The sequence below is a fragment of the Cuculus canorus genome, chromosome 4 (assembly GCF_017976375.1).
Source record: "Cuculus canorus isolate bCucCan1 chromosome 4, bCucCan1.pri, whole genome shotgun sequence".
Lineage (NCBI taxonomy): Eukaryota > Metazoa > Chordata > Aves > Cuculiformes > Cuculidae > Cuculus > Cuculus canorus.
In genome coordinates, this window is record NC_071404.1 from 73825517 (window position 1) to 73850038 (window position 24522).

At 41.6% G+C, this 24522-nt stretch overlaps 1 protein-coding gene across 2 annotated transcripts in view; it reads left to right on the forward strand.

The window, feature by feature from the left end:
• Positions 1 to 24522, forward strand: part of TRPC3 (transient receptor potential cation channel subfamily C member 3) — a 73049-nt gene that overhangs the window by 30767 nt on the left and 17760 nt on the right. The window contains exons 1-3 of one of the 2 annotated variants that reach the window (XM_054066165.1): positions 306 to 798; positions 10039 to 10810; positions 18775 to 18960. In XM_054066165.1, coding sequence (XP_053922140.1) covers positions 572 to 798; positions 10039 to 10810; positions 18775 to 18960 — 1185 coding nt within the window. In that variant the 5' untranslated portion in view covers positions 306 to 571. Of the gene's footprint in view, positions 1 to 305; positions 799 to 10038; positions 10811 to 18774; positions 18961 to 24522 lie in introns of those variants that run through there. The other variant, XM_054066167.1, reaches the window with a different exon arrangement.

A 24522-nucleotide genomic window follows, 5' to 3' on the forward strand; every position in this document is an offset into this window, starting at 1 on the left:
CACTGAGCGCAGGGCTCTAGAACTGGATGCACAGCTCCAGAATTGGGTGCACGGCTCCAGAATCAGATGCAGGGCTCCAGAACCGAGCCCAGGGTTCCAGAACCGGCTGCAGGGCTGCAGAACCGAGCGCGGGGCTCCCGGCTGGGTGTCCCCCGAGCAGAGGGGTAGCACCCACAGCTCCCCCCCCCCCCCCGCCCCTCCCCGCCGCCCCCCCCGGTTCGGCCGCAGCACGGACCGTCCCGCCGGCGCTGCCAGCCCCCTCTGCCGTCATGTGCCGGGACGCCGCTGCCACCCCGGCCCGCCCCCTCCCCTCCCCGGCGGCTCTCCGGGGCGGCTGCCGCTCCTCTCTCTGCCCGCTCGGCGAGGATGCTGTCCTAGCGAGGGATGATGCCAGGGAGAGCAGAGGGGCAGAGCCGCTGCCACCGGGAGCGCCGTCTCTCCCTTTCCTCCCCGGCTGTCGCTGCCGGGCTGCCGGGTTTGTCCTCTCCGGGCGCTCTGTCCCTCTCCGGGAAGGGCTTTCCTCCTCCTCCTCCTCCTCCTTCCTTCCCCGCCGCACACGGCAGAGAGGACCATGTCGAGCAAGAGCAGGAAAAGCAAGGAGCAGGGGCGAGTGAGCTTCCCCCCGCAGCAGCAGGAGGAGGAGGAGGAGGAAGAGGCAGAGGAAGAGGAGCAGCAGCGCTGGCGCCGCGGATGGAGAGGCGTCAATGGGGGACCGGAGCCTCCGCCGTTGCACAGAGCTGTTAAAACCCTCCGGGAGCCCTACGGCTACTACTCGCCCCCGCCTTTCGCCGGCACCATGTAAGTGGGGACCGGGGAAAGGAGGATGCTCGGATGCCAACTTCCCCGCAGGAGCCGCGGGGAGAGCCCCCGGGATGCGCTCCCTCCATCCTTCCCTCCATCCATCCCTCCCTTCCTCCATCCATCCCGGCCGGCCGGGCAGCGACGGAGGAGGAGCTGGAGCTGGTTTGGAGCTGCGGGGAGAGCGCCTGGAGGGGACCAGCCGGTGGCTGCCCGCCGCCTCCCCTCCAGCCCCGCGGGGGACGGCGTAGCAGAGGGCAGGCAGGGGTGCCCGGACACAAATTCCATCTCTTTCTTCCTTTTTTCCCTCTTTCCCCCCTTCTCACCCTGTTTCCCTCTCTCTCTCTCCTTTTCCCCTTTTTTCCCCCGCCCTTTTCCCCCTCCTTCCCTCCCTTTTCCCTCTTTAATCCTCTTTTCACCCCATTTTCCCACTCTTTCCCCCTCCTTTCACCCTTTTTTCCCACCCTTTTCCCCCTTCTCCCCCTTCCCCCTTTTCTCTTTCCTTTTCCCCTCTTTTTTCCCTATTTCCCCTCTGTTCCCCCCATTTTCCTCTTTTTTCTTCCCTTTTTTCCTCTGCTTCCTCCCCTTCTCCATTTTCTCCCTTTACCCCCACTTTTTCTCCCCCTTCTCCCCCTTAGTCTTTCTTCCCCTCCCTTTTTCTCTCCATTCCCCCTTTTTCTTCCCCTTCCCCCCTTTTCTTTCCCTTCCCTTCCCCTCCTTTTTCTTTCCTTCCCCCTTTTTCTTTCCTTCCCTCCTTTTTCTCCCCATTTCCCCCCTTTTTTCTCCCCATTCCCCTACCTTTTTTTTGCCCCATTCCCCCCCTTTTTTCTCCCCATTTTCCCCCTCTCTTCCCCCCTTTCTCCTCCCCATTTTCCCCTTTGCCCACCCCTATATCCCCCACCCCCCCTTTCTCTTCCTTTTTTTTCTCCGTTTCTTTTCCCTTCTTTCCTGGCTACTAGCATAGCTGCCAAGAAATCCTAATTATTGGCTCAGATGAGGTTGAGAGAACCCACTGCACTTGTTTGTACTAACAGTGCTAATGCATCTCTCTTATATTTTCTAAAAAGTCTAGGCTCTAATAAAAACCAGACTCCCCACAGAAATCTAGGACACCTTTGCAGAAAAAACTCAGTTCTTGAGATGCATCTTATCCTGTTTGATGTTGTCTTTGGAAATTTCAGTGTATTATTTTTTTAAGATGCAATCATATATATATATATATGTATATTTGTATGTATAAAAGTGCTGCCCGTGACTAGACTTACTGCAAGAGAAATCAATTCAGTTTTATTAGTAGGGATGTGAATTTTCCTTCCTCTGACTTACAAAATATAGGTTGTCCATGAATTATTCACTTAATCTTATAACATGGTGCAGTTTAGAGAGACTCACCTCTGAGGATTGCTTGAGCTTTTTGTACTTTTGCTACAATATGTAGGTCTTAATTAAATATTTTAATTACCAGATCAAAAACACTTTGAGTCTTAAGAAAACATATTCAGCATTTATAGAAGAATCCTAAATTAAAATCGCCCTAGAGACAACTTTACAGTTGCACTTAGAACGGGATAACCACAAATAAAAGCAGTTTTTACCATCCCAGTGCAGAAGTTCTGCACAAATACCCCATAACCAGCAATCCAGATTTCACGTGAAGGAGTCTCCCACAAGTCTTTAGCTATCTGAAAGTTAGTTGTGCTGAGATTGTTTGTCTGGGATTCCTCTATAGTTGGTGGGATGAGGGAGGAAATAGCAGTAGACAAGCCAGCGTGGTCATTTATCTTCTTTCTTGAGGTGCCCATCTTTCTCCTGTCACCATAAAAAGAGCCTAGAGGATTAGTTTAGGTTTGGGCACTTTGCTTTAAGGCAGTTTAAGCTGTCTCAGTTAATTGTGAGCTGCATCCTAAACTTCTGGATCCATTTTAGATTTGTGTCCTAGAAGCTTTGGCATATTCCTAAGGAATGGGTATTATGCCACCAGGGACTAAAACTAGAGTTCTGTTTGTATGGCACTGGAGCCTGGCGTGAGCTCTGTTGGAATTGCTTCCCAGTATGTAATTCTTTTGATCCTCTCCTGAGAGTCTTATCATAGCAGTGACTGTGAGCCATTGCCTGGTGGTCTGATGAAAGGGCTGATGTTAATCCATGTAACAGGAGTGTATGGAGCTGACAGGGCACAGAGGCAAAAGACCCACAACTATGTTTCCCCCTGTTACATCCCCGTGGTGATCCTTGGCATAGCAGTGGGATTTTTCTTCTGGAATAACATTTTGTGTCTGAAATCAGAGGGTATGTTAATGAAATGAGTATCAGTTTGCTCATAACATGCTTGCATTGACACGTGTCAGGCTTTAGCGTGCACAAAGTGAGCATGAGAATCCGTGAATGAGAGCATTTGCGGTCTAAATATTCAGTACGGATAAACAGTGCAAGGGGAAGGATGCAGGAAAATGTGAAGTAGTTTGCACAACAAGATGCGCTTTGTCGGTATTTGAAATGTCTTCACCCTGAAAGCTGTAACTTGTGCAAAGTACCTGTCAATGTACAGCTGGCTCCCTTCTGTGGAAATATCGCTGGAAAAATTAGCCTTAGGTTCCCCCTAAGACTGCAGACTGGATGTAATACTTGTTTCACAACTTGCTGTACGTCCCAGTGGGAAAAACATGGACAAAACCTGTACATTAAATGTAGTAGGCATTGGCTGCCTGATTTCCCGCATCTCTCAGAAAATTGTTGCTTAGTTTCCTAAGTGGAACGACAGAACACAAATAAAGGACTTGATGTAAAAGAGGCTTTAAAACTCTTTGTTGCTGGAGCCCTGTTAACTTGATTCTTTCCTCCTGAGATGTTTGCCCTTTCCTGTGTGTGCGTAGATGCACTCCTGTTATCAAAATATAGTCCTTTTTTCCCACAGGAATTCAGATAGTTGGTATTTGCTGTTGAGGAGTTTGTGGACAGTAACGGTGGGAAAAAGCTCTGCATAGTTTGTGGGGCGGGAGGAACAAGCTAAGTGTGTGTGCATCTCCTCATGTCCCATTGTGTTTTGTTCCTTTCTTTTTCACTAATTCTTTCCAGTTCGGAGCCAGAACTCTGTGAGCTGACATGAGGGCATCTTGGATGATGGATTATGTCGTTTCAGAACAGTGGGAGAGTATAGACCTGAGTCAGATCTTGCAGCTGGCCTGATTTATGGTCTGCTGTTTAGCTGGATTAGCCTCCCTCTTCTGGAAAACCCAGGCAGTAGTTCACAGAAGGGAGGAGGAAACTCTCATTTAATACACTTTAGATTTTGTGCAGGGGTTGATGATCTTAAAGGTCTTTTCTAACCTAAACGATTCTGTGATTTCCACATTCTGTGGAATATGCATAAACTTCCATGCAAACATATATGAATGCCACTATTTTTACTGGTGAAAAAAACGAATTTACCAGCAACCTCTTCTGACATGTGGCTGTAGCAAAGCTTGGAGGGATGCTGCTCATATGTATGTGCACATCTGAGCACTTACTTTTGGGAGTGAGACAATTATCATTCTTTAATTTAAAAACTGTGATCTCAGAGGTTACTTTTGGCAAAACAAGAAGCACTCTCCAGGTCTTTCTGGCTGACTCCGGTGTCGTTTCTTTTAAACATCTGTTCACATTGCTGTTTTCGTGACGTGCTTATCTGATCAGTCTGTAATCCCTGGACATAATTTCCTTTTCAGGGCTAGAATACAGTCAAGATCACTAACGTTGTACCGGAGTTTAACAGTGGGGTAAACTGCTTGTAAATGATCGTTGCTGTATTTTATTGCATTTTGTTGCAGAGAATAACACGCTGTTCTGCGGTACAAATGTCAGAAAATGGCTCTACGGATCTGGGAAGGCCCAGAATGAAACCTCAGTTTCTCTTGTTCAACTTACCTTATACAGTTTGGAGTGTGAAAAATATAGGTTTAGAAACCAGATTATAAGTCTTTTGAACTGCTTTTGATAACAAACAACGGAACACAAGGAATTCTCTGGTGAACTGTTTGTCCCACATCTCTGTCCTTCTGCTACAATTCTGAAAGTTTGAACGTGAAAAAGGATGGGTAGGCTAACAGAGTAGAAATCTGTAATTGAAATAATCCATGGTAGAAACACAGGAATCATAGTGCTTACTCCAGTCCTTTGCAGTCGTTGCACTGCTCTAATTTCTGGCCTTGTACGTAGGAGTAACTGTTGAAGTAACAACGCAAAGTAGTACAAGGTCATAGTAAATGCGATCATACATTTTAGATGAAAATATTTAAGGTAAACATAAATATGTTATAAAGTAGGATAGGGATTTGTGTCTCTTGACATTACCTGGTATATAATGAACCTCTGAGTTCTTCAGCTTGTGCACGTAGCGTTGCTCTGTCTGAAAGCTTGTGATAGTTATGGTTAAGCAAAAGTCCTGAAATCTCGTTTACTCTTTGAGGAGCGTGTTAAAGCAAGAGTTCTGCTGCAAAGCTGAAATGGAGGTGTCCTGCTTTTGTGTTATTCAGCACGGGGCTGACTTAGGGTCCTGGCAGATCTTGGTTAATTGCTAATCATCTTGTGGTGACTTCATTTACGCCCGTCACTGAAGTTACACGTAGTTTGCCTATGAGAAAGCAGTGAACTAGGCTTGAACAAGCAATGAGCTTGGACTAACCATCAGCTGGCAAATGGCTAACGGTAGCGGTACGACTAGGAAATAAAACTCATAACTGGGGACCATCCTTGTTTTGTGCTGATGAATGACTGATTCTGAAGGTCGGGGTACAGTCCCTGAACGTCATCCTTCTTGCCAGCAAAGCTCTTTGGTTCCTCAAAACAGGGCCAAGTGAAATGTGTCCATCTGAGGTGCGACTGGTATACTTGTTAACATCACTGCTCTTCTCCATTGCCATCCTTCTTACTTGCGCTGAGCAGCAAATAGAGGCTTCAGGCTTTATAGACCCCTTGGCCATTTTTCTGCTCAAAAATGTGAAAAACGGTTGTGGGAAAAATGGAGGGGCTCAGCTGCTGCTTTGTGTCAGCAAAAGGGACTGAATTCTGTCTGCCCTCTTGCCTTCCTGCTGCATACCAGGTAGTGTATTCACGCATCCTGTGTACCAGGACTAGAACATAGCATTGTAGTGCATCTCTCATGAAGGATTAACATAAAATAAGTGGACATTTTTCTTGCCTGATATTCTTGTGGATTTTTTTTGCCTTGCATTGTACCGATTTTGATTTTTTTTTTTTCTGTTCTTTCAACTATTTGGAACAGTAGGGAAGAGGAGCATCACAATTTCCATCTCTCCTTCCCTCTTTTAATGTTTAGTTGTCAGCTCCGTACAGAGATGAGGTTGAGAATATGGACTTTAAAGGCTTTGGGAGATAGAACACAAATAATTCATGCACACTTAGTTCTATTTTAATCATATTTTTAAGCTAGTCTAATGATGTTTAGAGATCTGACTTGATATTTTGTTGTTTTGATTACTTCAGTTGGCAGTTATTGCATATAAAATGTGCTGAAAATGGTTGAATAGTTAAAAATAAATTTTAATAATTTTCTTAATGCTTTAGAATAGCTTAAAGCTATTGGGTGTAAGAACAAGAGAGCAGAAAATGGGATAGGAGACCTTGTACTGATGCTGCTTGCATGCAGTACTCTGACTAGAGCTGCGCTGGCATCACGGCCTTGGAATTGGCTGAGGGAAGAGGGGAAGGAGAGAAGGGAGGTGTGGATGAACCTAAGAGTCTTCTGGCTGTGTGAGGCCGTACAAGATTTTTTCACTTTTTAGTTTTTTGAGAGGTCTTGACAATATTATAGTCATTAAAATACCAAACTACTTTCATCATTATTTTGAGAAGATACTGCAGTCAGTTCAAATATGTCATTTCTGTCACAAGATTTATAGCTAAGGAAATCTTCCTTATTGGGCAGATATTCTAATGCAACACCTTTGGAAGGAGCTATCTATTTTTACAGAAGTCAGCTGAGTCACCTCAGTCAGACAGTGGGTTTTGAAAAATAGATAAAACAGAAAATAAGTGTCATATTGGAAAATACGCTGAAAAATTACACTGAATATAGAGGGAGAAATGTATTGCTGTGTATTTCATGAAAGACAAATGACATTGAGGATGGCAGTGTGGCATCGTCTTAAATCAAGAATTCAGTGTGAGTCAATTTGTTCTCTCTCTTTTTTACTTTTTTTAATACACATACTTTTTTTTTCACAACCTTACAGTAAACAACTACATTTTGTAGTGGTATGGAGAAGGAAAAGAGATGTAACGCCATAGCAGATGATAACATCTTGTTTAAAAGGTAACGATGAAGAGATAATATTTCTGGTTCTACTTCTGACTATGTTGGGGAATAAGGTAGTAGCAAGCTGTGACTCTTCACCACGTGCACTCTTGGCTCAAATCTTTATTTCTGAGTGCTTCCAAATGTGAAATATGCCTGAGCTTTAAGACACTGAAGACATCTGTGTTTAACAGAGTCACAGATCCTTTGTCATAGACTTAAAGAAGTGTTAGGGCAGTGAAAACGGATCCTGACGCATTTGACAAAGCAGTTTTGGCACATACTTCAAAAAGTAAATACCAGTTAGCCTTATACTGCAGTGCCACCCAGGTCAGTTCTGGTAGGCCAAATACAGCAGCTGCAGGTGAAAATACAAGATCAAATGCTGTGTCCCAGGAGAGCCATTGGTAATGAGAATTACAGTCACTTTACCTGGTCTGCGGTGGAACTGCCTGTTATAACAGAATGTTCAGAGCATGGACTAGCTTTTATGATATTTGTAGCTGTGATTAAGATTTAAATTTTATTGACTTGATTGCAACCGATGCAGGTAGCTGGAAGGCCAGGCGTATTCTTATAACCTGAGTGGAATTATTATGCCCAATGAAAGCCATTAGGGCTGACATTGCCGTGTATGGGGCAATCCAGTGATGCCAACAGTGATGATACAGTTAAGCTCATTGTTGAAGGACAGACAAAAGAACCCACCTGCATTTAAGAGGCTGTCCCTTTGCCTGTGGTTTTGAACCTGCAGCCGTTAGGACATGCGGTTTTGAAGTTGCACACGAAGTTTCCGCTATCTTCACTTAAATGCGTAGTCTTTGTGAGTGCCTGAGGTGTGTGTTGCTGTCTTCCCTGGGTTCTGTTCTTTTGCAGACTGTTGGGGTTTGCTTAAAAAGGGCTGTTTAATATTACGCCCTCAGCATTCATTATGTGGAGCCACGTCTCTCCTAATACACGTTACCTGGCTTTTGCACTGAGGGTAGGAGGATTAATTTCCTCTGCAGTTTTTCTGTCCGGCCTTTTACTCTTCTATCTGTGTTTTTTTGTGGAGGTGAATACATTAATTTTCACAGCCAACTCTTCTTTTTTTTTTTTTTTTGTATATGACGAACAGAGGCACATAGGACCGAAGGACCAAATTGGATACTTATAAGGCCTGTTTGTCTCTATGTAGCATCTATATAGTGTTTTATGTATTTAAAGCACACCCTTCATTAACACATCTATTGTTTATCAACTGTACTAGTGTCTCTGTGCCCATCAAATCAGCTCAAGTGATCTCTATTACTCAAGTTAATGAATAAACTGATAGCAACTGAGAGCTGTCTTGCTTAGTATTGAGCTGGACTAGAAAGGAGAGGGAGATTGCTGATGGGTTTCACACTTATTTGCAGATGATAATGAAGGAAGGTTATAGTATCCCAAATACCTTTTCAGGGCTTTAGCCTCTGCTCTGGCAGACATAAATGCTTCTGTTCTTCTGCCAGCTGTGACCGCTTTAACCTGATCCCATCTCTTCTGTTGTTTCAGACCTCTCTGGGTGGTTGTTTTCTTCAGCTCGGTAGTGTCTTTGCAACTCCTTGTCTTACTTCTCTGAACCTCCTCTTTAGTTTCCTTACCTAGCTGGATCTGGCTCAGCATCTGATGTGTCTCTTCCCTCCGCCCATTCCTCTTTGCTTCCCACTGCCCTCAGCCACTGTCTACACTGGTTCATAATTCCAGTTTCTTTGTTTTCTGAATTAGCTTGCTCACAATTTCTTTTGTTCCTCTTCTCTTTTCTCCTTCTCTCTACTTTTGCGACCAGTTTTTGAGGTGAGTTCACAGCTTCCCTGGTTTTTGTTTCTCTTTCCTGAGCAACCTCACTTTCTGACACCTGTGTTTCCTCTCTCCAGTGCAGTCTGCCATCCCAATTTTCATTCAGTAGCTCTTTGACCTTCCCAAGAAAGCATGAAGGCTTTTAAAAACATATATATAGTGATGTAATGACATTAGATAGCTTCTTCCTTACAGTTCCTGGAATGGCAGACGTGAAAAGTGTCTCTGCCCATGGCAAGGGGGTTGAAACTGGGTTATCTTTGAGGTTCTTTCCAACCCAAACCGTTCTGTGATTCTACGTGTAACAGAAATAGGCCCAACATAACCCACAACATTGCAGACATCTGGCTGGAGTCAGAGCTGATCCCAGTCTACTCTGGATCATGTAGATGTCCAGTGTCTGCAATCTGTGAGCAGTTTAGTTATGAGCATCAAGGAAGTCTGCTGAATGTGTATATAGTAATATAAACTGGTAATTGTCAAAGACCATGTTGACTCATGAGTAGAATCTTCCAGATGTGGTTAACATTTCTAGTAGTAACACTCGAAGGCGTGAGATCAGGCTTCGCTGTGTATTGCTTGGCAAGACATCAGGAAGAAAACTTGTTATCACCTCTGAGTTCTGGTAACTACAATACAGTACTCATAAACATTGCCTTCCTTAAACCTTAACAGGCTTCCTTAAACAGGCTTGAATGCCTGTGGTGGATATGATAGTATTAATTACTACTGAGAAGAGTATAGAAGATGTTTTTATTTTATATATGTATAGAAAAGAATAGTTTGGGTTGGAAGGGACCTTAAAGATCACCTAGTTCCATGGATGTGTGTATACATACAGTGAAGTGGTTTGGGAGGGTTTTTTTGAGAGAAGTGACGTCTTAGAGGAAGTTTTTAAAAAGAAGGGTCTTGACCATGCTGACAAAACAGAAATGGCCTGTGGCACTGAACCTTTAAGTGCCTTTAGATTGCAGGTGATCGAGCAGGAAGGCAGAAAGATCACAGTGAAGAATGCTTTGTGTCAATAGGTGGGCAAATGACAGGGGACAAGCTGAGTCATTATTTTTGTAGCCACAGGAGAAGCGGAAGCTGCAAATGAAATCGTTACCTGTTTGTTTTCTTATCAGGTACATTGAAGGAAGCCCATCTCTGAGACGCATGACCATGATGAGGGAAAAGGGAAGGCGGCAGGCCATTAGAGGCCCAGCGTTCATGTTCAACAACAGGGGTACTAGCCTCACGGCTGAAGAAGAGCGCTTTCTAGATGCAGCAGAGTATGGGAACATACCTGTGGTGCGCAAAATGCTGGAGGAGTCAAAAACACTGAATGTCAACTGTGTTGACTACATGGGCCAAAACGCCTTGCAGCTTGCTGTAGGGAATGAACATTTGGAAGTGACAGAACTTCTGTTAAAAAAAGAGAACTTGGCACGGATTGGAGATGCCCTGCTGCTTGCAATCAGCAAGGGCTACATTAGGATAGTAGAAGCAATTTTGAATCATCCTGGGTTTTCAGTAAATAAGCGACTGACTCTGAGCCCCTGTGAGCAGGAGCTCCAGGATGATGATTTTTATTCTTATGACGAAGACGGTACCCGCTTTTCTCCAGATATCACTCCCATAATTTTAGCTGCCCACTGCCAAAAATACGAAGTTGTGCACATGCTGTTGATGAAAGGAGCAAGGATAGAAAGACCTCATGACTATTTCTGCAAATGTAATGACTGTACAGAGAAGCAAAAGCATGATTCTTTCAGTCACTCTAGGTCAAGAATAAATGCATACAAAGGACTGGCTAGTCCGGCTTATCTGTCCCTTTCCAGTGAAGATCCAGTACTCACTGCTCTAGAACTCAGCAATGAACTTGCCAAGTTGGCCAACATCGAAAAAGAATTCAAGGTAATGGTGTTCTGGCATTTCTCTTTGTTATTGGTTTAAGTTGCTGCTACTTCATGATGTCCTTATATGCTTGAAATGATTTCCCGTGTCTTTACTTTCTTAATTGCAAGTGCTTTAATGATGTTCATTGTCTCCGTTGTTCTTGATTTTGAGTTTCAATACATAAGCCTTTAAAAAAGAATTTTTTAAGAAATCAAGTTGCTTTTGCACCTGCTGTGTACAGAGAAAATTAGAAAAAGTGCATGTTCTTATAACCTTGTAGCAGATGGGAAAACAATTTTCGTTGCTGTAGCAAACAGATTGTTTTTAGTCGCTGTTTTTGTCGGTGCAGAAAGCAGAAGCATTATGTTTTTCTTGAGCATGCTGCAGCACTGACCTTACTCCCTCCTTTTTATTTGTACTAATTTTGAATGATGTCTCCAAATTGTCAAAGAGTACAGAAAGTGGGGGTTTTTGACACACCTTTTACAAATGTCACTTGTTCAAAACCAGCTGTTGGACTGATTGTAGATGTAGGCTGTGTTATCTGTGTTTGAGCTGTATCCGATCCCTAACACTCCTATATATTTCAGCTTCTCAATCAAACAATTAATGACTTAGTTAACTGTTTCCCCATGTTTTGGGTTTTTTTAATGAATTTGCAATTCTGTTGAATACCTTCAAAAGTACAGTAACACTTACATTTCCCTTTGCCTCACCCTCTAAAAAATCAAACCTCAGTAGACAGCATGTAATTAGAAAAGCTCGGCTCGGGAAACGACAGATTTTTCTCAATGAGTAGTGATATTAACAGCTTTATATCTATTTTTTGCCCAAAAAAATATGGGGTTCTGCAAGGTCAGTGTTGAGTACCACTTGTTTGTTAATTATCTTCATAAATGAACTGAGAGGCAAAAGATGAATTAACTTTTTCAAACAACAGCAACCATTGCTAACAACAGGGAGTACTTAGAAGAAATATGCAACAACCTGGAGGAATACAGGAAGAAATTAATTCAGTCAACTTTACAAGAAGAGGAAGAAACAGTTTTAGACTTCTGAGAAAGAATAGCTGTAGGTATAGCTCAGTGGGTAAAAATACAACTTAAAAACCAGGTTTCAGTTCTGAGAAGGTTTCATGTATTATGCTACACACCAATGAATTGTAAAAGTCAGCTTAAACATTTCTTCTTCTTCCTTTGCTGCAGGAACCTTGTCATACTGTGCTGTGTATTGTGCAGTCTGACAAATGGATTGAGTACCTCCTCAGTGTATTTATTCAGGAGTATAGGAAAAATGTCAGATTTTTCTTTTTCCTTTGATGAAAAAGTACCGAACTGGGAAAGCTCTTTGTGACCATAAAATTGAAGAATTAGAGAATTCTATATATGTAAGAGAGCCTGTTGACTTGTGCACTTCACACAATGACTTACAGTTATTTGCTCTACTTAGAGACCATTATAGAAGGTTAAATCTCTTAGGTGTATAACACAGTCTTTTTTATCATTGATTTCTTTTCAGTTAGGCCAGCAACCTGAGAGCCACAGCATCTCCAGAACTGTGTGCTCAAGATGGAGACTTACAGGTGTTCTGAGTAATCCTTCAGTCATTGTGGATACAAACCTTTTTTTTTCATGCAGTTTCTTAAAAAGAACTTTTCTTCTGAGTTAGCATCTCAGATACTCTACCATGCATTTCCTGGATGTGGAGCGCTCGTACAGAAAATACTCTTCTAAGTGGTTTTCCCACAGAGAAAGAATATAGGGTAAACCTGTTTAAAAACGCCTGCGGGCAAAACTTCCTAGTAAATTCCTGCTAAATTGGATGCTGCATCTTTTGCATGTGCAAAGTCCAGTCTGCCTCTGGCACTTATGATTTAAAGTGACAGATTCTGATGTTTATGTGCAAGCCGGAGAGTTTGCACAACTATATTAGAAATGCGGGAAGTAAGCTTAGGACAGTCCTTCGTGACAGACAGTTCCTTGTGAATACTAAACTACCTTATTATTTACAATGATTTTTAGTTTTTTTATTTCCCCTTCAGAAGAAAGGAGAAAGGATTCAAAGAAAGCAGTGAACCCTCTTTTTTTTTTTTTTTTTTTTTTTTTTTTTTGTGGAAGATAGAGAACTTGTAACCGAAAAAAGATACTGAAAATGAGTAAAAATAGACGGGGAAACTGGATCTCTAAAGAACATTTCAGTCTGCTTCTTTCATCCTCAAGCTTCCTTACTTCCTATGCCTTTGTGAAATCTTTGCTCCATGCTCCTGTTGCTCCTTTTGCTCTTCGTCATCTGTTCTATTTTAGTTTCTTCTTGACACTCTTACCCCTTTTTGTTCTCTGCATCCACTTGTTGCCTTCATTTTCTTCTATTTATTTCCCTCCCTGGATTCTGTTTTTCCTTGTCTCCCTTCTAAATGCACATCTAATTTTCCTATTTTCCTCCCTTTAGGTTCTTTATTGCATTTTTTAATCCTGGTAAAGCCTGGCTGGTTTGTCTGAAGATGCAACTCCTCTTCAAACAAGCTACCAAAGTCTTGAAAATGGCTACCAAATCATAAAAAAAATCCTTTGCTCTTCCATACTATTATCTCACCAAATTTCAGTGTCTTACAGCAGCCGATTAGATTCTCTCCTGTTTTTAGGGGTGTTTTAGATTGTGTAGAGATAATTGGAAAGAAAGCAGCACTGTTAGTGAAGTTCTGCAGCTAAGGTGTACAACCAGAATTCTGCTGCACTCTGGGATTATTCAGTTTCTTTAAGTTTGGAAGGGCCAGTGGACCTACTCGGGAAGCTTTTTCTAAATGTATCCAGCCTGTTGTTTCAATGCTGATGTTTTGTTGAAAAGGACAAAACCAGTTATGTTAGAAAAAGTTATGGTGTTCTACTGGTATCTGTCTTTATGACTGGTTAGAGATCTTGAAGGTGCACTGCTTTGTACCCGATAGATGGGCTAGAGGAGCTCAGTCTGGAACTGCATCTTGTCTTAATGTCAGAAAGTGCTCATTACCATACCTGGGGAATCGTGTTTTCCAATCCCAGTAACACCACAAAATACTTCACAACACAAATACTCCCAATTTTTATGTTTTCTTGTTTTATCTGTTTGTAGCAGACCCTGGCCACTGTGGCTGCTTTGGGTTACTGAAGTTAATTGATATGTACTGAGAACTTTAAAACTTAATGCACGATGATGGGAGAATTTCTAGCAGTCAGAGCAGCTGATGGAACTTTCTTTTGGAGTCACTGTAGGGAAAAACAGGGTGAGGTAGCTAAAAAGCCACAATAGTCTCTGTATCAAACCTATCGACTAAATACTGTTCTGTGTAAGCAAGCTCAGTTCTCCCAGTGGAAATTACAGTAGCTGGTATCATGTAGAATTTGGTCAAAAAGATCGTAGTCCGGCTTTATTTAGGATGAACCCCTGTTCCCAGTTTTGCTAAAAGCTCGTGCTGAAATCAAGGGAAGATGTGGACGTGCATCTAAAAGCGGAATCTGTCACTGTTCCAAGTAAATTTACATAGTGTTATCTCAGCTGAAGTAACAAAGACTGTTCAAGCTTCATCTACGTTTAATTCCAACTTTTAAAAGGACAGGGCACAGATCCATAATCATTAGTGCAATTATGTACTTCATTTGCATATACAGTTTCTACAGTTATTTATGCAAACTGACTATGTATGTGATCTCAAACCAACCATTTAATACGTAATGCTCAATGTAAATGTATGAGTGCATATAATACATGTGAACTAGCCGTGCAGCTGTGCAACGTCACAAATGTGGTGCCTACAGGAATGTGGCTCTCAGAAAATAGATATATGCATTTTGTTTGGCTGATGTAGCGGGAGGTGTTCCTGCCCATGGCAGGGGGTTGGAACTAGATGATCTTTAAGGTTCCTTCTGGCCCAAACTATTCTAGGATTCTGTGTGCTTGCTCAACATAAATTTTCTTTGGAATAGTTAAAAATCTTGTGGGTGAAATCCGCCAAAGATTTTGTTCATATTCTTCTTTCTTTGCACAGAGATTGATAGGTTCTTTGTAAAAATTCTAGACAAACTGACAAGGTGGACTTTAATGTTATGAGTGAAAACAGAATATGCAGAGTTGGGCAGGCTAAGATCCAAGCTTTAATGTGTGCCGGAGTCCTCTGGAACTGCTCATGAGACATGGTTCTGCAATTCTAATCATGAGTTGCCCATTCTGTACCAGTGTCAGAAATGGCATCTGTGAAATGCAGAATACAGGCTGAGATTTTTGATGTTAGAGAACTGTCTCTGTAACCAGTTTGGGGTTTTTTTGAGAGAGATACCATTTCGGGTGACATAAGCAGTAAAACCAGCTGAGTTAGCTTGTGAATTAATTGAAGAAGCACTTTGTTGATCAAGGAAGCAGAGTCCCTGTATTATGACAAAAAATAGGCAATGAACTCCACTGCTTAAGCAGATCTGTTGGTGTCTTGCTCTGTTTGTTGTTCACCTAATGGTCAGCTTCATGTCAACGAATTGACAACTCTCAAAGTATGTAGCAGGGCTTCTAAAACGTGGATGCTCCATGTGTGGAGTTCTGGTAGCCTTGTTTGGGATATGGAAATGTAGAGTGATCCAGTGGCATCATTTGTATCTTCTCAAGTATAAGTAGAGACTGAGCACAGATTCTGGTTTGTGGTATTCACCCAAGACCTTAGAGAGAGAAGATTGAGAGTTGGGTCCCATCATTACAAGGTAGGTAGCGTTTGTCTGTTTAATTCTGTAATTGGACTGAGATAAATTTGATTTGCTAATATATAACTAAGTAAAGAGCTGGAGAGGGAAATAAACCAAGTTTTCCTAGCATAAGATACAAGGCAAGCAAGACTGTTCTCATTTGTATATTTTCAAGGCTGCTATTCTCACCACCACTCTGGAGTCTTCCTCTGCAGGGTTTTTATCTTTGTAGGATCTGATAATGAATCACTTTCACATCTTTCACTTAAAAGCCTTCTCTGCATTCGGACCTCTGTGCTTTTAAGTACACATCACTGCTTGACTAGCTTTCTTACAAGACTTTGCCTTTTTAAAAGTCCTGAATCTATCATACATATGCTTGCTTATCCTTTCCCTGAATTTGTTCATGCATCCCAGTATTACTTTTACAATTGATTCTTCTGTACTGTTCTCTTGGTTACCTTAAAAACAAATCTAAAATAACCTTACATCCTGTTGGGTCGCTGAAAAATGAATTAATTTGTAATCTGTGACCAAAGGAAATAACTGACTCCTGTTTAGCTCTCTGATTAGGACTGGTTGTTTCCGAGTCTAGGATGTTAGTCTTCCATAATAACACAGTTCCTAGTAGTATTTGTCTCCAGTAAGGTTTCATTTTGATTCAGATCTGAATCTAACCTATGGGATTGATAGCTGATTTGTTGCAGTTATCCTATACAGCCTCCTTTTTCGTCTTTTCTCGAAATACTTTGAAATTATAGTTTCAAAGCACCTTAATTCCTCTGTCTCATTTTATAGATGTTAAATTGAAAATGTAACAAAACTAGCAGTACAAGAAGGTAACAGTTACTAGGCTGAGGGAAAAATGAGGTTTTCAGGAAAAAAAGGATTAGATTAAATGGGAAAATTATGATGGCAGAAACAGTAAGGATCCATTTTTGAGAAGGCAAGAACCACAGGAAAAATCCATACCCACAAAAATGACTTTAAAAAGGCAGTGTCTGAAAATGAACAGTAAACACACAAAAACGGAGCAGCAGAGGACTGTGACAAGTCTTTTGATGTCCTAGTGGGGGGAAAAAAGAGAAGAAAAGCTGTGGGGTAACTTAAAAAGAAGGTGCTGCTGTTTTTAGTTGGGCACTATAACACTTTATACAACAAGGTAGAATTGACAGGCTCAGTTGAGTTTCCTCCTCCAACTGTTGCCTCACGTGAGGAAATGGGAGGCTGCATCTCAGCCAAGAAGTCCGAGAAATCTAGCTGAGAGGACATGGAGACAAAAGTGGAGACCAAGGTTTCTACTGAAGTAGATACCAGAGAAGTGCTTATAGGTAATGTCACAGAGGTGGTGGAAGACGTGTGCAGGCATTAGGGTCACGAAGGTGATCCGAGGGCTGGAGCACCTCCCATGCGAGGACAGGCTGAGAGAGTTGGAGTTGTTCAGCCTGGAGAAAAGAAGACTCCAGGGAGACTTAAGAGTAGCTTCCAGTTCTGAAAGGGGCTGTAGGAAAGCTGGGGAGGGGCTCTTGATCAGGGAGTGCAGGAACAGGACAAGAAGTAATGGTCTTAAGCTGAAAGAGGGAAGATTTAGATTAGTTATTAGGAAGAAATGTTTTCCTGTGAGGGTGGTGAGGCACTAGAACAGGTTGCCCAGAGAAGTGGTGGCTGCTCCATCCCTGGGGGTATTCAAGGCCAGGCTGGATAAGGCTTGGAGGAACCTGATCCAGTGGGACATGTCCCTGCCCATGGCAGGGGGGTGGGACTGGGTCTTTACGTCCCCTTCCAACCGAAACCATTCTGTGATTCTATAAACAAAAATGCAGAGGTTTACATGTGCATGCTTTATCTTAAAGTTTTGAAATGTAAACACAAACGTTTTGTCAGAAAAGAGAGGAGATTAAAGAGGTGGAAATCTTTGCAGTTTTGACATACGAGCAACATAGAGAAGTTTAAAGGTAGCAACTGAAAGATAGGCACTACTTAAAAGGCAGCACTCTGGATGCTGTAGTTTAGTAGCAGCACAGGAAGGATCACAGCACGTGGTCATAACTCAGGACACAGCTCCAAAGTGTTGGAGGCTTGAAGGATGCCGAGGAAAAATAGAAAGAGTAAGGACCAGTTGTTTTTCCTGTGTGACACAATAAGACATCACAGCTATAGTCAAAGAGCTACAAGTCTGGAAGTGGCCAATGATGCTGTGCAAAAATGGAAGCAATGAGGGAGAAAAATGAGCTTTACTGAAAGATTAGGGTCTGAAAAGAATCTGAATAGGAGGAGGGGGAATGTTTGTAGTGACGGAAAACAAATGTTGGTTTTCTATGCTTTCAGAAGGTAATTCAAGCAGAGCTGTTGACTCTAGCGGTAATGGAAGGGAAAGCCAATGGAGCGAGAACAAACAAGACTGAGGTAAAAGTAACAGGCAATTTTCAGGAAAGAAGTGATTTGTGACATACAGACAGGCAAGAGAAGGAGAGAGGAAGGGAAAGGTAGGTAGAGATTTTAAATAAAGGGGTTGAAGTTTTCAGAAATGCCTCTCTGTAGTTCAGGTATGTTGTCAGTGGAAAGATTGTCCTTTAGGGAATGACTCAGGAGCCTCATTTCTTTGAACTGTCCTTTGAATGAGCTGGTTTCTGCTTTGCCTATACAGGAAAATTGGGATATTTTCCCCAAAACACTTCTCTCCAAGTTTATGCCACGGTTTTTCTATGCACTGTTTGCCTACTGCACACAGTGCTGGGTGTGAAGCGGTTCCAAGGGTAAGTGGGAAGCAGAGGAGGGAAAAAAGGTGGGAAATGAACCTTGTATATGTCAGAGTAAAGAGTATGCAATGATTTTAGCCGTGCAGAAAGAGCAGAAATGTATTTGTAGCCTGGGAGACAACCCTGTAAGAGTTATTTCATTAATTGTGTGCAAAGGTTTTGCAAGGGTGAGGTGAGTATTTCAAGAGTTCTGATCCTGGTTTGTTTGTGCAATTCTTATTTGTCCATTCCACTTCCCCTTGCTGCCCATCTGGGTTATTTTCATCACACTCTTATGTAATGTTCCCATGCTCTGTTAAACAGCTGTCATCATCTTCTGTTCTAGTGGCTGCCTCCTGGCAGAGAAGAAGTGATTCTACTGTACAAGAGCTCTGAAATGTCTGATACACTCCTAGCTTGACATACTGTGTAAAAATCACACACTATTAAGTTTTAGCAACTTGTACAAGTTCTTTTTTCCTTGCCGTTGACTCCTAAGCCTGTTCGTCATGGGCCATTTTCTCTTACCCTTCTGTTTCAGAATGACTACCGCAAGCTGTCCATGCAGTGCAAGGATTTTGTTGTCGGTGTTCTTGATCTCTGCCGAGACTCAGAAGAAGTGGAGGCCATTCTGAACGGGGATTTGAATTCAGAGCCAGTTGAAGCGCAGAGACACAGAGCGTCACTGAGCCGTGTGAAGCTGGCTATTAAGTATGAAGTTAAAAAGGTAACTCCAGTGCCTTCAGACAGTGTAACGGGAATGTGGTGCCCTCTCATTAGTCGCCAGGCGTTACAAACGGGTGTTCAGATGCGTTACTGAGACGTAGTGTGTGTAATCAAGATTCTCACAAGGCAGAAGGAGATGACAGTGAAGGAGTTTAGTTTAATCTGCTTTCCACAGCTAAGAATTGGCAGGAGATTTTAATGACATGAATCAGCTGTGCTAGCAAGGTCATACACAGTTGGTCAGATCTATCTCCTTGTTAAACCAAAAGAAAAGGTTTCCGTGGAGCCAGATTTTCACTCAGTAAAAGTAAGGATGTTGCCTTCCTGCCGGTTTATGAGATGAGATCTAATCTGAAAAGAAGGCTCTGTTTGTGAAAGTGTTGGTTTCAACTAATGAAAAGAACTGGGTTGTTTGCTGTATCTTATTACCTTTGCTTTCTGTCTTAAGTAACTTAATTGGGCAAGTAAGTTCTGGGAAGTAAGTCTTGCTGCTTTCTACTAGTGTTCCTGTCAGCATATAGGTCTTTTTTTGAAAGACAGGTCTTCCTTTTACTACTTTGAAATAGGAAAAGAGAACACCTAAGTTGTCATTAAGTATATTATTTTTTAATTTATTTTAAAGTGTAGCAGTAAATCAAACACTCATCCGCAGCTGGTTGTAGAGAGAAATTCTACATGATTTACTGTGTGTGTTAGTTTAAAAAGTACTTTTATATTCATTCCTGAAAATATATGGAATATATTTGTGGCTAGTTAATAATTTCAGTTCTCCATCTTTGCACGTATGTATTTAGAGGTGTTCTGTAAAGTGCAGTGCGTTTTCAGTTCATGCCTCTCTCAAAGTAATTTCTAATGAATAGTTGTGTTGTGAATGAATGCCATGTGTTGAAAAATGGAGCTGTGTATCACATATTTGACATAATCCATATCCATTTATTGTAGCAGTTTTCAGTATACAGCTATGTTGTTCTTTCAAGATCCCAATACCTTAGCACAGAAAACAGTTAATACTGTGTCTTAACTGTGAGAGGACTCAAGAAATACAGCAATGCCTATATATTATTTACAGATAGCTGTTTACATGACTAGCATAGTTTCCATTCTTAACAGCCATTATCGTTTCCTCATCTCTGCAAGAAGTCTTGTGTCTTTCAGAATAAATAACGCTGCAGTCTGTGGCCGCCTGTTGAGCCAATCTGCCATATAAAATGAATTGTAAGCAACCTGCCAGAACAACTGGGGAACGATGGTATTTATTATGTCCCCGAAAGGTGATTAACAAAAAAATGTAAATCCAGATCCCAAACAGCAAATCATTTTTCCCAATATAGAATTGGTCTACAGTAGATAAATGCACATGAATTAACAAAATTCAAGGTGAAATTATACAAGTGTTAAATTTAATTTAAAAGAATGGCACAGTGAAGGATGGTGCCATATCAAAATTAAGTATGAATTCCTTATGCTGTTGGATCTTAATGTTACCGAACCTCTGCTGAGACTTGTGTCTCAACTTCCCTGCTGAAGACAAGTTTTCTTCTAAGAGGTTGTTGTCACAGATTAAATTCATTGCTGAGCAAAGGACCACGGAGGTCTGTTAAGAATAACAAAAACCTACATAGTACAAAGAAAGATGACTCCATGTAGCAAAACTGTTCTCGTCTCTTACAGGAGATTATTTGTAGGTAAACTCAAAGTTTTGACTCCAATCTGTGACACACACAGTTCAGAACCTACAAGACCAGTGGCCTTGGTGGAAGGAAATAAATGGGCGCTGCATAGTGGTTGCCATATTCATACATGTACCGTTTGCTGTAAATGGTCATTACAGAGGGCATGACAAGGAGTGAGCAAGGAAATACTCTGTGGAATTCTTTGATGCTGGGATTGGCTTCATTACAGCTGTGGCAGATTGTAGCGATATTCTGCCTGCAGAACAGATTCGGATGTGGGAACTCCACAATGGGATGCTTTCAACCCAATAACCGTAGGAAGAAGACAGGGATGTGGCTGATCTGTCTTGGCTTTCAGTATTTCTAGCTGCGTGTCTGGGTCAGCCGCGTTAAGGTCAGTTCCCTGTTGCAAGGCAGATAGTACAGCCAAATGGAACTGCAAGTCCATGAAATGGTTAATGAGCCGTATGCCCTTTGCAGAGAGAGGAGAGACAGGAAAAGGCATCTGACAAGCGAGCAAATGTGTCTAAAAGTTCCCTGCGAGGGAAATGGAGTTTTTAATTCTATTAGTAATGAAACTCTCGCACTTAATACCCTCGGCACTGCATTGAAGTGTAGCTTATCTTGTAAACAGGATGTAAGGTTCAGGCTGAAACTGCAGCCCAGATAGTGACAGGCAATTAAAAACAATCAGAAAAATTAGTTAAAACAAGTGGTCTTGCTCTGTACGCTGAATTGCTGCAGCAGTAGTGCTTTTAGTATTGTGTCTTAGCTCTGTCTTTAGATTGCCAGCAAAATTTCAGAGAAGTGGCTGACTCTGGGCCAAGTTCTGCAGTTCTTGCGGAGATGAAAATCGGACTGGAATTTCCAAGTGAAATCAGTAAAAGTTTGAGTAAAATCACGGGATTTAATTTTCAAACACTGAAGTTTGGAATTGATAGATAGGAAGGAGGATTCAAAATCCCCTTTGTATGTTGGATGTTTGTGTATCAGAGTGTGTCAGTTACTGTTCCTCCTATGTCTAAACTCAGTCATTAGGATGTTAGGAATGAATAACATTATAATCACTCTTAGTTGTATGGAAAAAATATTTCCATGCTGATGACTTGGTTCATTGACATCAATCTGAAGTGTTACAGTCTATTATGCCTAGAAGAGCAGCTAAATTAAAAATCAGATTTTTTTTAGCGACCAGACACTGTCGTCATGCATCTTTGTTGTTCACTGGGGTTTGGATTGGATCCTAAAATATCAAATAAATGTGATAATAAGATCAGCATATGATGAAAAGTTAGAAACTGCGTGGAAGTTAGGATGAAAAAAGAGAAATGCAGAAGGAACAAGGTTGTAAGATGGTGTGATTGGCAGGTGCAATATGAAATGAATCTGCTGTCCTCAGAGGAGATGAAGCTGGGGAGGACACACAGGAATACAGGTGGAAAAAGACAATAGGAGAGGATGCAGTTGCTGAAAATAAAAATGACAAAAACATAAATTCAACTATTTCAGCAGAGCTGGAGAGAAAGATGAAATCCAGAGCTTCTGTCGATGGATGAAGTGACATGAGTTGCTCTGAAGGCTTGGAAGTGGTGCATGTTGTGCAGTTGCCAACAGTTAAATAAATTGCTAAGATCTTCTCAAGAGCCCTTAGACTTTCTGCCAGAAAAGAACTTGTCATAACCGCTGGCATCTTATTCACTAAAGTCTCCCCTTTGGGGGGGAAATTACAGCACCGGCAGATGTCCTCTCAGCATCAGATCAAAATGTTGGTAGACCAGGAGGATTAAACCAGTTCCCAGCTCTGGATGAGATGCAAGAGGGCCTGTGGGCTGATCCATAGCCTCAGGCGACCTCCCTTAAATCTTCTTGCTGTTTCTTCCTATTCCCTGTGGTAACAGACAGAATGATGCATTTCTTCTCTCTCCTCTTCCCTACAGTTTTAAACCTGCTTTTTAAAAATGACCTTGTAATTTGAAATAATTATTTACACCATGTCTTTGGCCACAGTTCATCTGCTGTGGGATTTATCCCTAGATGTCCTGAGTCGAGAGTGACATTTATTTTAGCAAAAGAAGAGACCAAGGGCATCTGCCAGAATGCAGAAACGCACAAAAATTCAAAACAACTTTTTTTGAATGGGCCAGGCTGGCAGTTTTTATGGTGCGTGAGCTTCAAAGGTGACAGCCTAATAAAAAGCATATAAACACAGTTCAAGCTGACATTAATTCTTTAAAAGACTTTTGACCATTCCACTATAGGTACAAACTGCATTAACCTGTGATCTACTTGGTTAATAAATCACACCCCAAAATACTTTAGGACTTCTGTTTTAGAGCAAAGTAGATTAAAATACAAAGATTGCACAAACTTTATAAAGGGAAGCAACAGCTTCAGATTCCTCCTTTTGAGAGTTATAATGTTCCTTGTTTTCATTGCCAATGATTTAATTTGTTGGGTGTTTTGTTTTTTTTTTTAAGAAGTCTGCCCTATTGTACTACTGTATGCACTTTTTAATGAGATCTGGAATATAAATGGAGTTTTGCAGGCAAGACCTGGCAAACAGCAGAGTATATAGTATATTATGATCTCAACAGAGCACAAGGGATAATAAAATGGATAACCAAGGCTTACAGTATTTTTCATTTACTTTTTTTTAGTACAAGCAACTCGGATCAAATCTCACTCTTAACCCAACGTGGATTATCAGATCTATTAGAATTATTTGCAAATCCTTTTTGTGAAACTGCCTAGCATTCTTTGCTCCAGTGTTCTAGTTATTGTCGAGCAATCTGACAAGTATATTACAAGATTTCTTCAAATTGCTGTCCTAAGTAGGCTCTTTGTCCTTGTGCTTAACTCATAGAATCGTAGAATAGTTTGGGTTGGAAGGGACCTTAAAGATCATCCAGTTCCATCCAGCGTGCCATGGGCCGGGACATCCCACTAGATCACAGTGCCATGTCCCATGTGCTCTTGTGATGTGGCAGTCTCACAGGACATGGTATATTAGTTATAGTGATAATAATGAGTGTGGTAACACTTTAGAAATGAATTTAACTGGAAATGTAAATATGATGGACAAAGAATACAGGGAGCTAGAGGATTTTTCCCTCCCGTGTCTTATGTTTCTTCCGTAGCAGCACCCAGCATGGGCTACGCGCTCCTGTTACACGACGTGATCCTGGTGGAGTGTTGGTACAGTCTCTGTCCACATAGCTGCATCCTAATGGAATACAATAGGATTTAATTTAATTATTGCTCAATTTAAAAATCAAGCAATACATGCTCAGCCTTCAACAAACTCGACCAAAAGTGATTTTAATAAAATATAGTTCAAGGCATAGCTAACCAAATGCAGTTGTTGGCAGCAGCATGTTTTATCATTCCCTAATTAACTTGGAAATCATTCCCTTTCCCTGTGAACATACCAGAATCTTACTGAAGCTAGGAAAATAACATTTGCATGGATTTGCTGTGCAGGGGAGAAATGGAAGTTGACTTTTTATTTAGTGCATACTAAGTTCTTAATATGTGCCGGTTTAGTATCCTAACATTTCACTCTCTGCTGCCTTTTAATTTTGGAACACTTAAGGAAGAGTTTGTGGAAGCTAAGGATGAGTGAAACTTATACAAAAGGCTCAGGAGAACAACTTTGTGTTGTAGTGACTGTGTGAGAAGTTGTGTAGCATTAGCACTAAGCCTATTTTTCCACTTGTTTGATTATCTCGTCATAACTATGTCCTAATAAATTCACTTGATGCCCTATTTATTTCTCTTGATGTTTGTCTGGTTTCCCCTCTGCTGTGTTCAAGCAGTTGTTCACAAGAGTTTGCATCCTTGATGATGTCTTTGCTCTGCTTAGTTAAGGTCAGTTGAAATTTTACCATTGA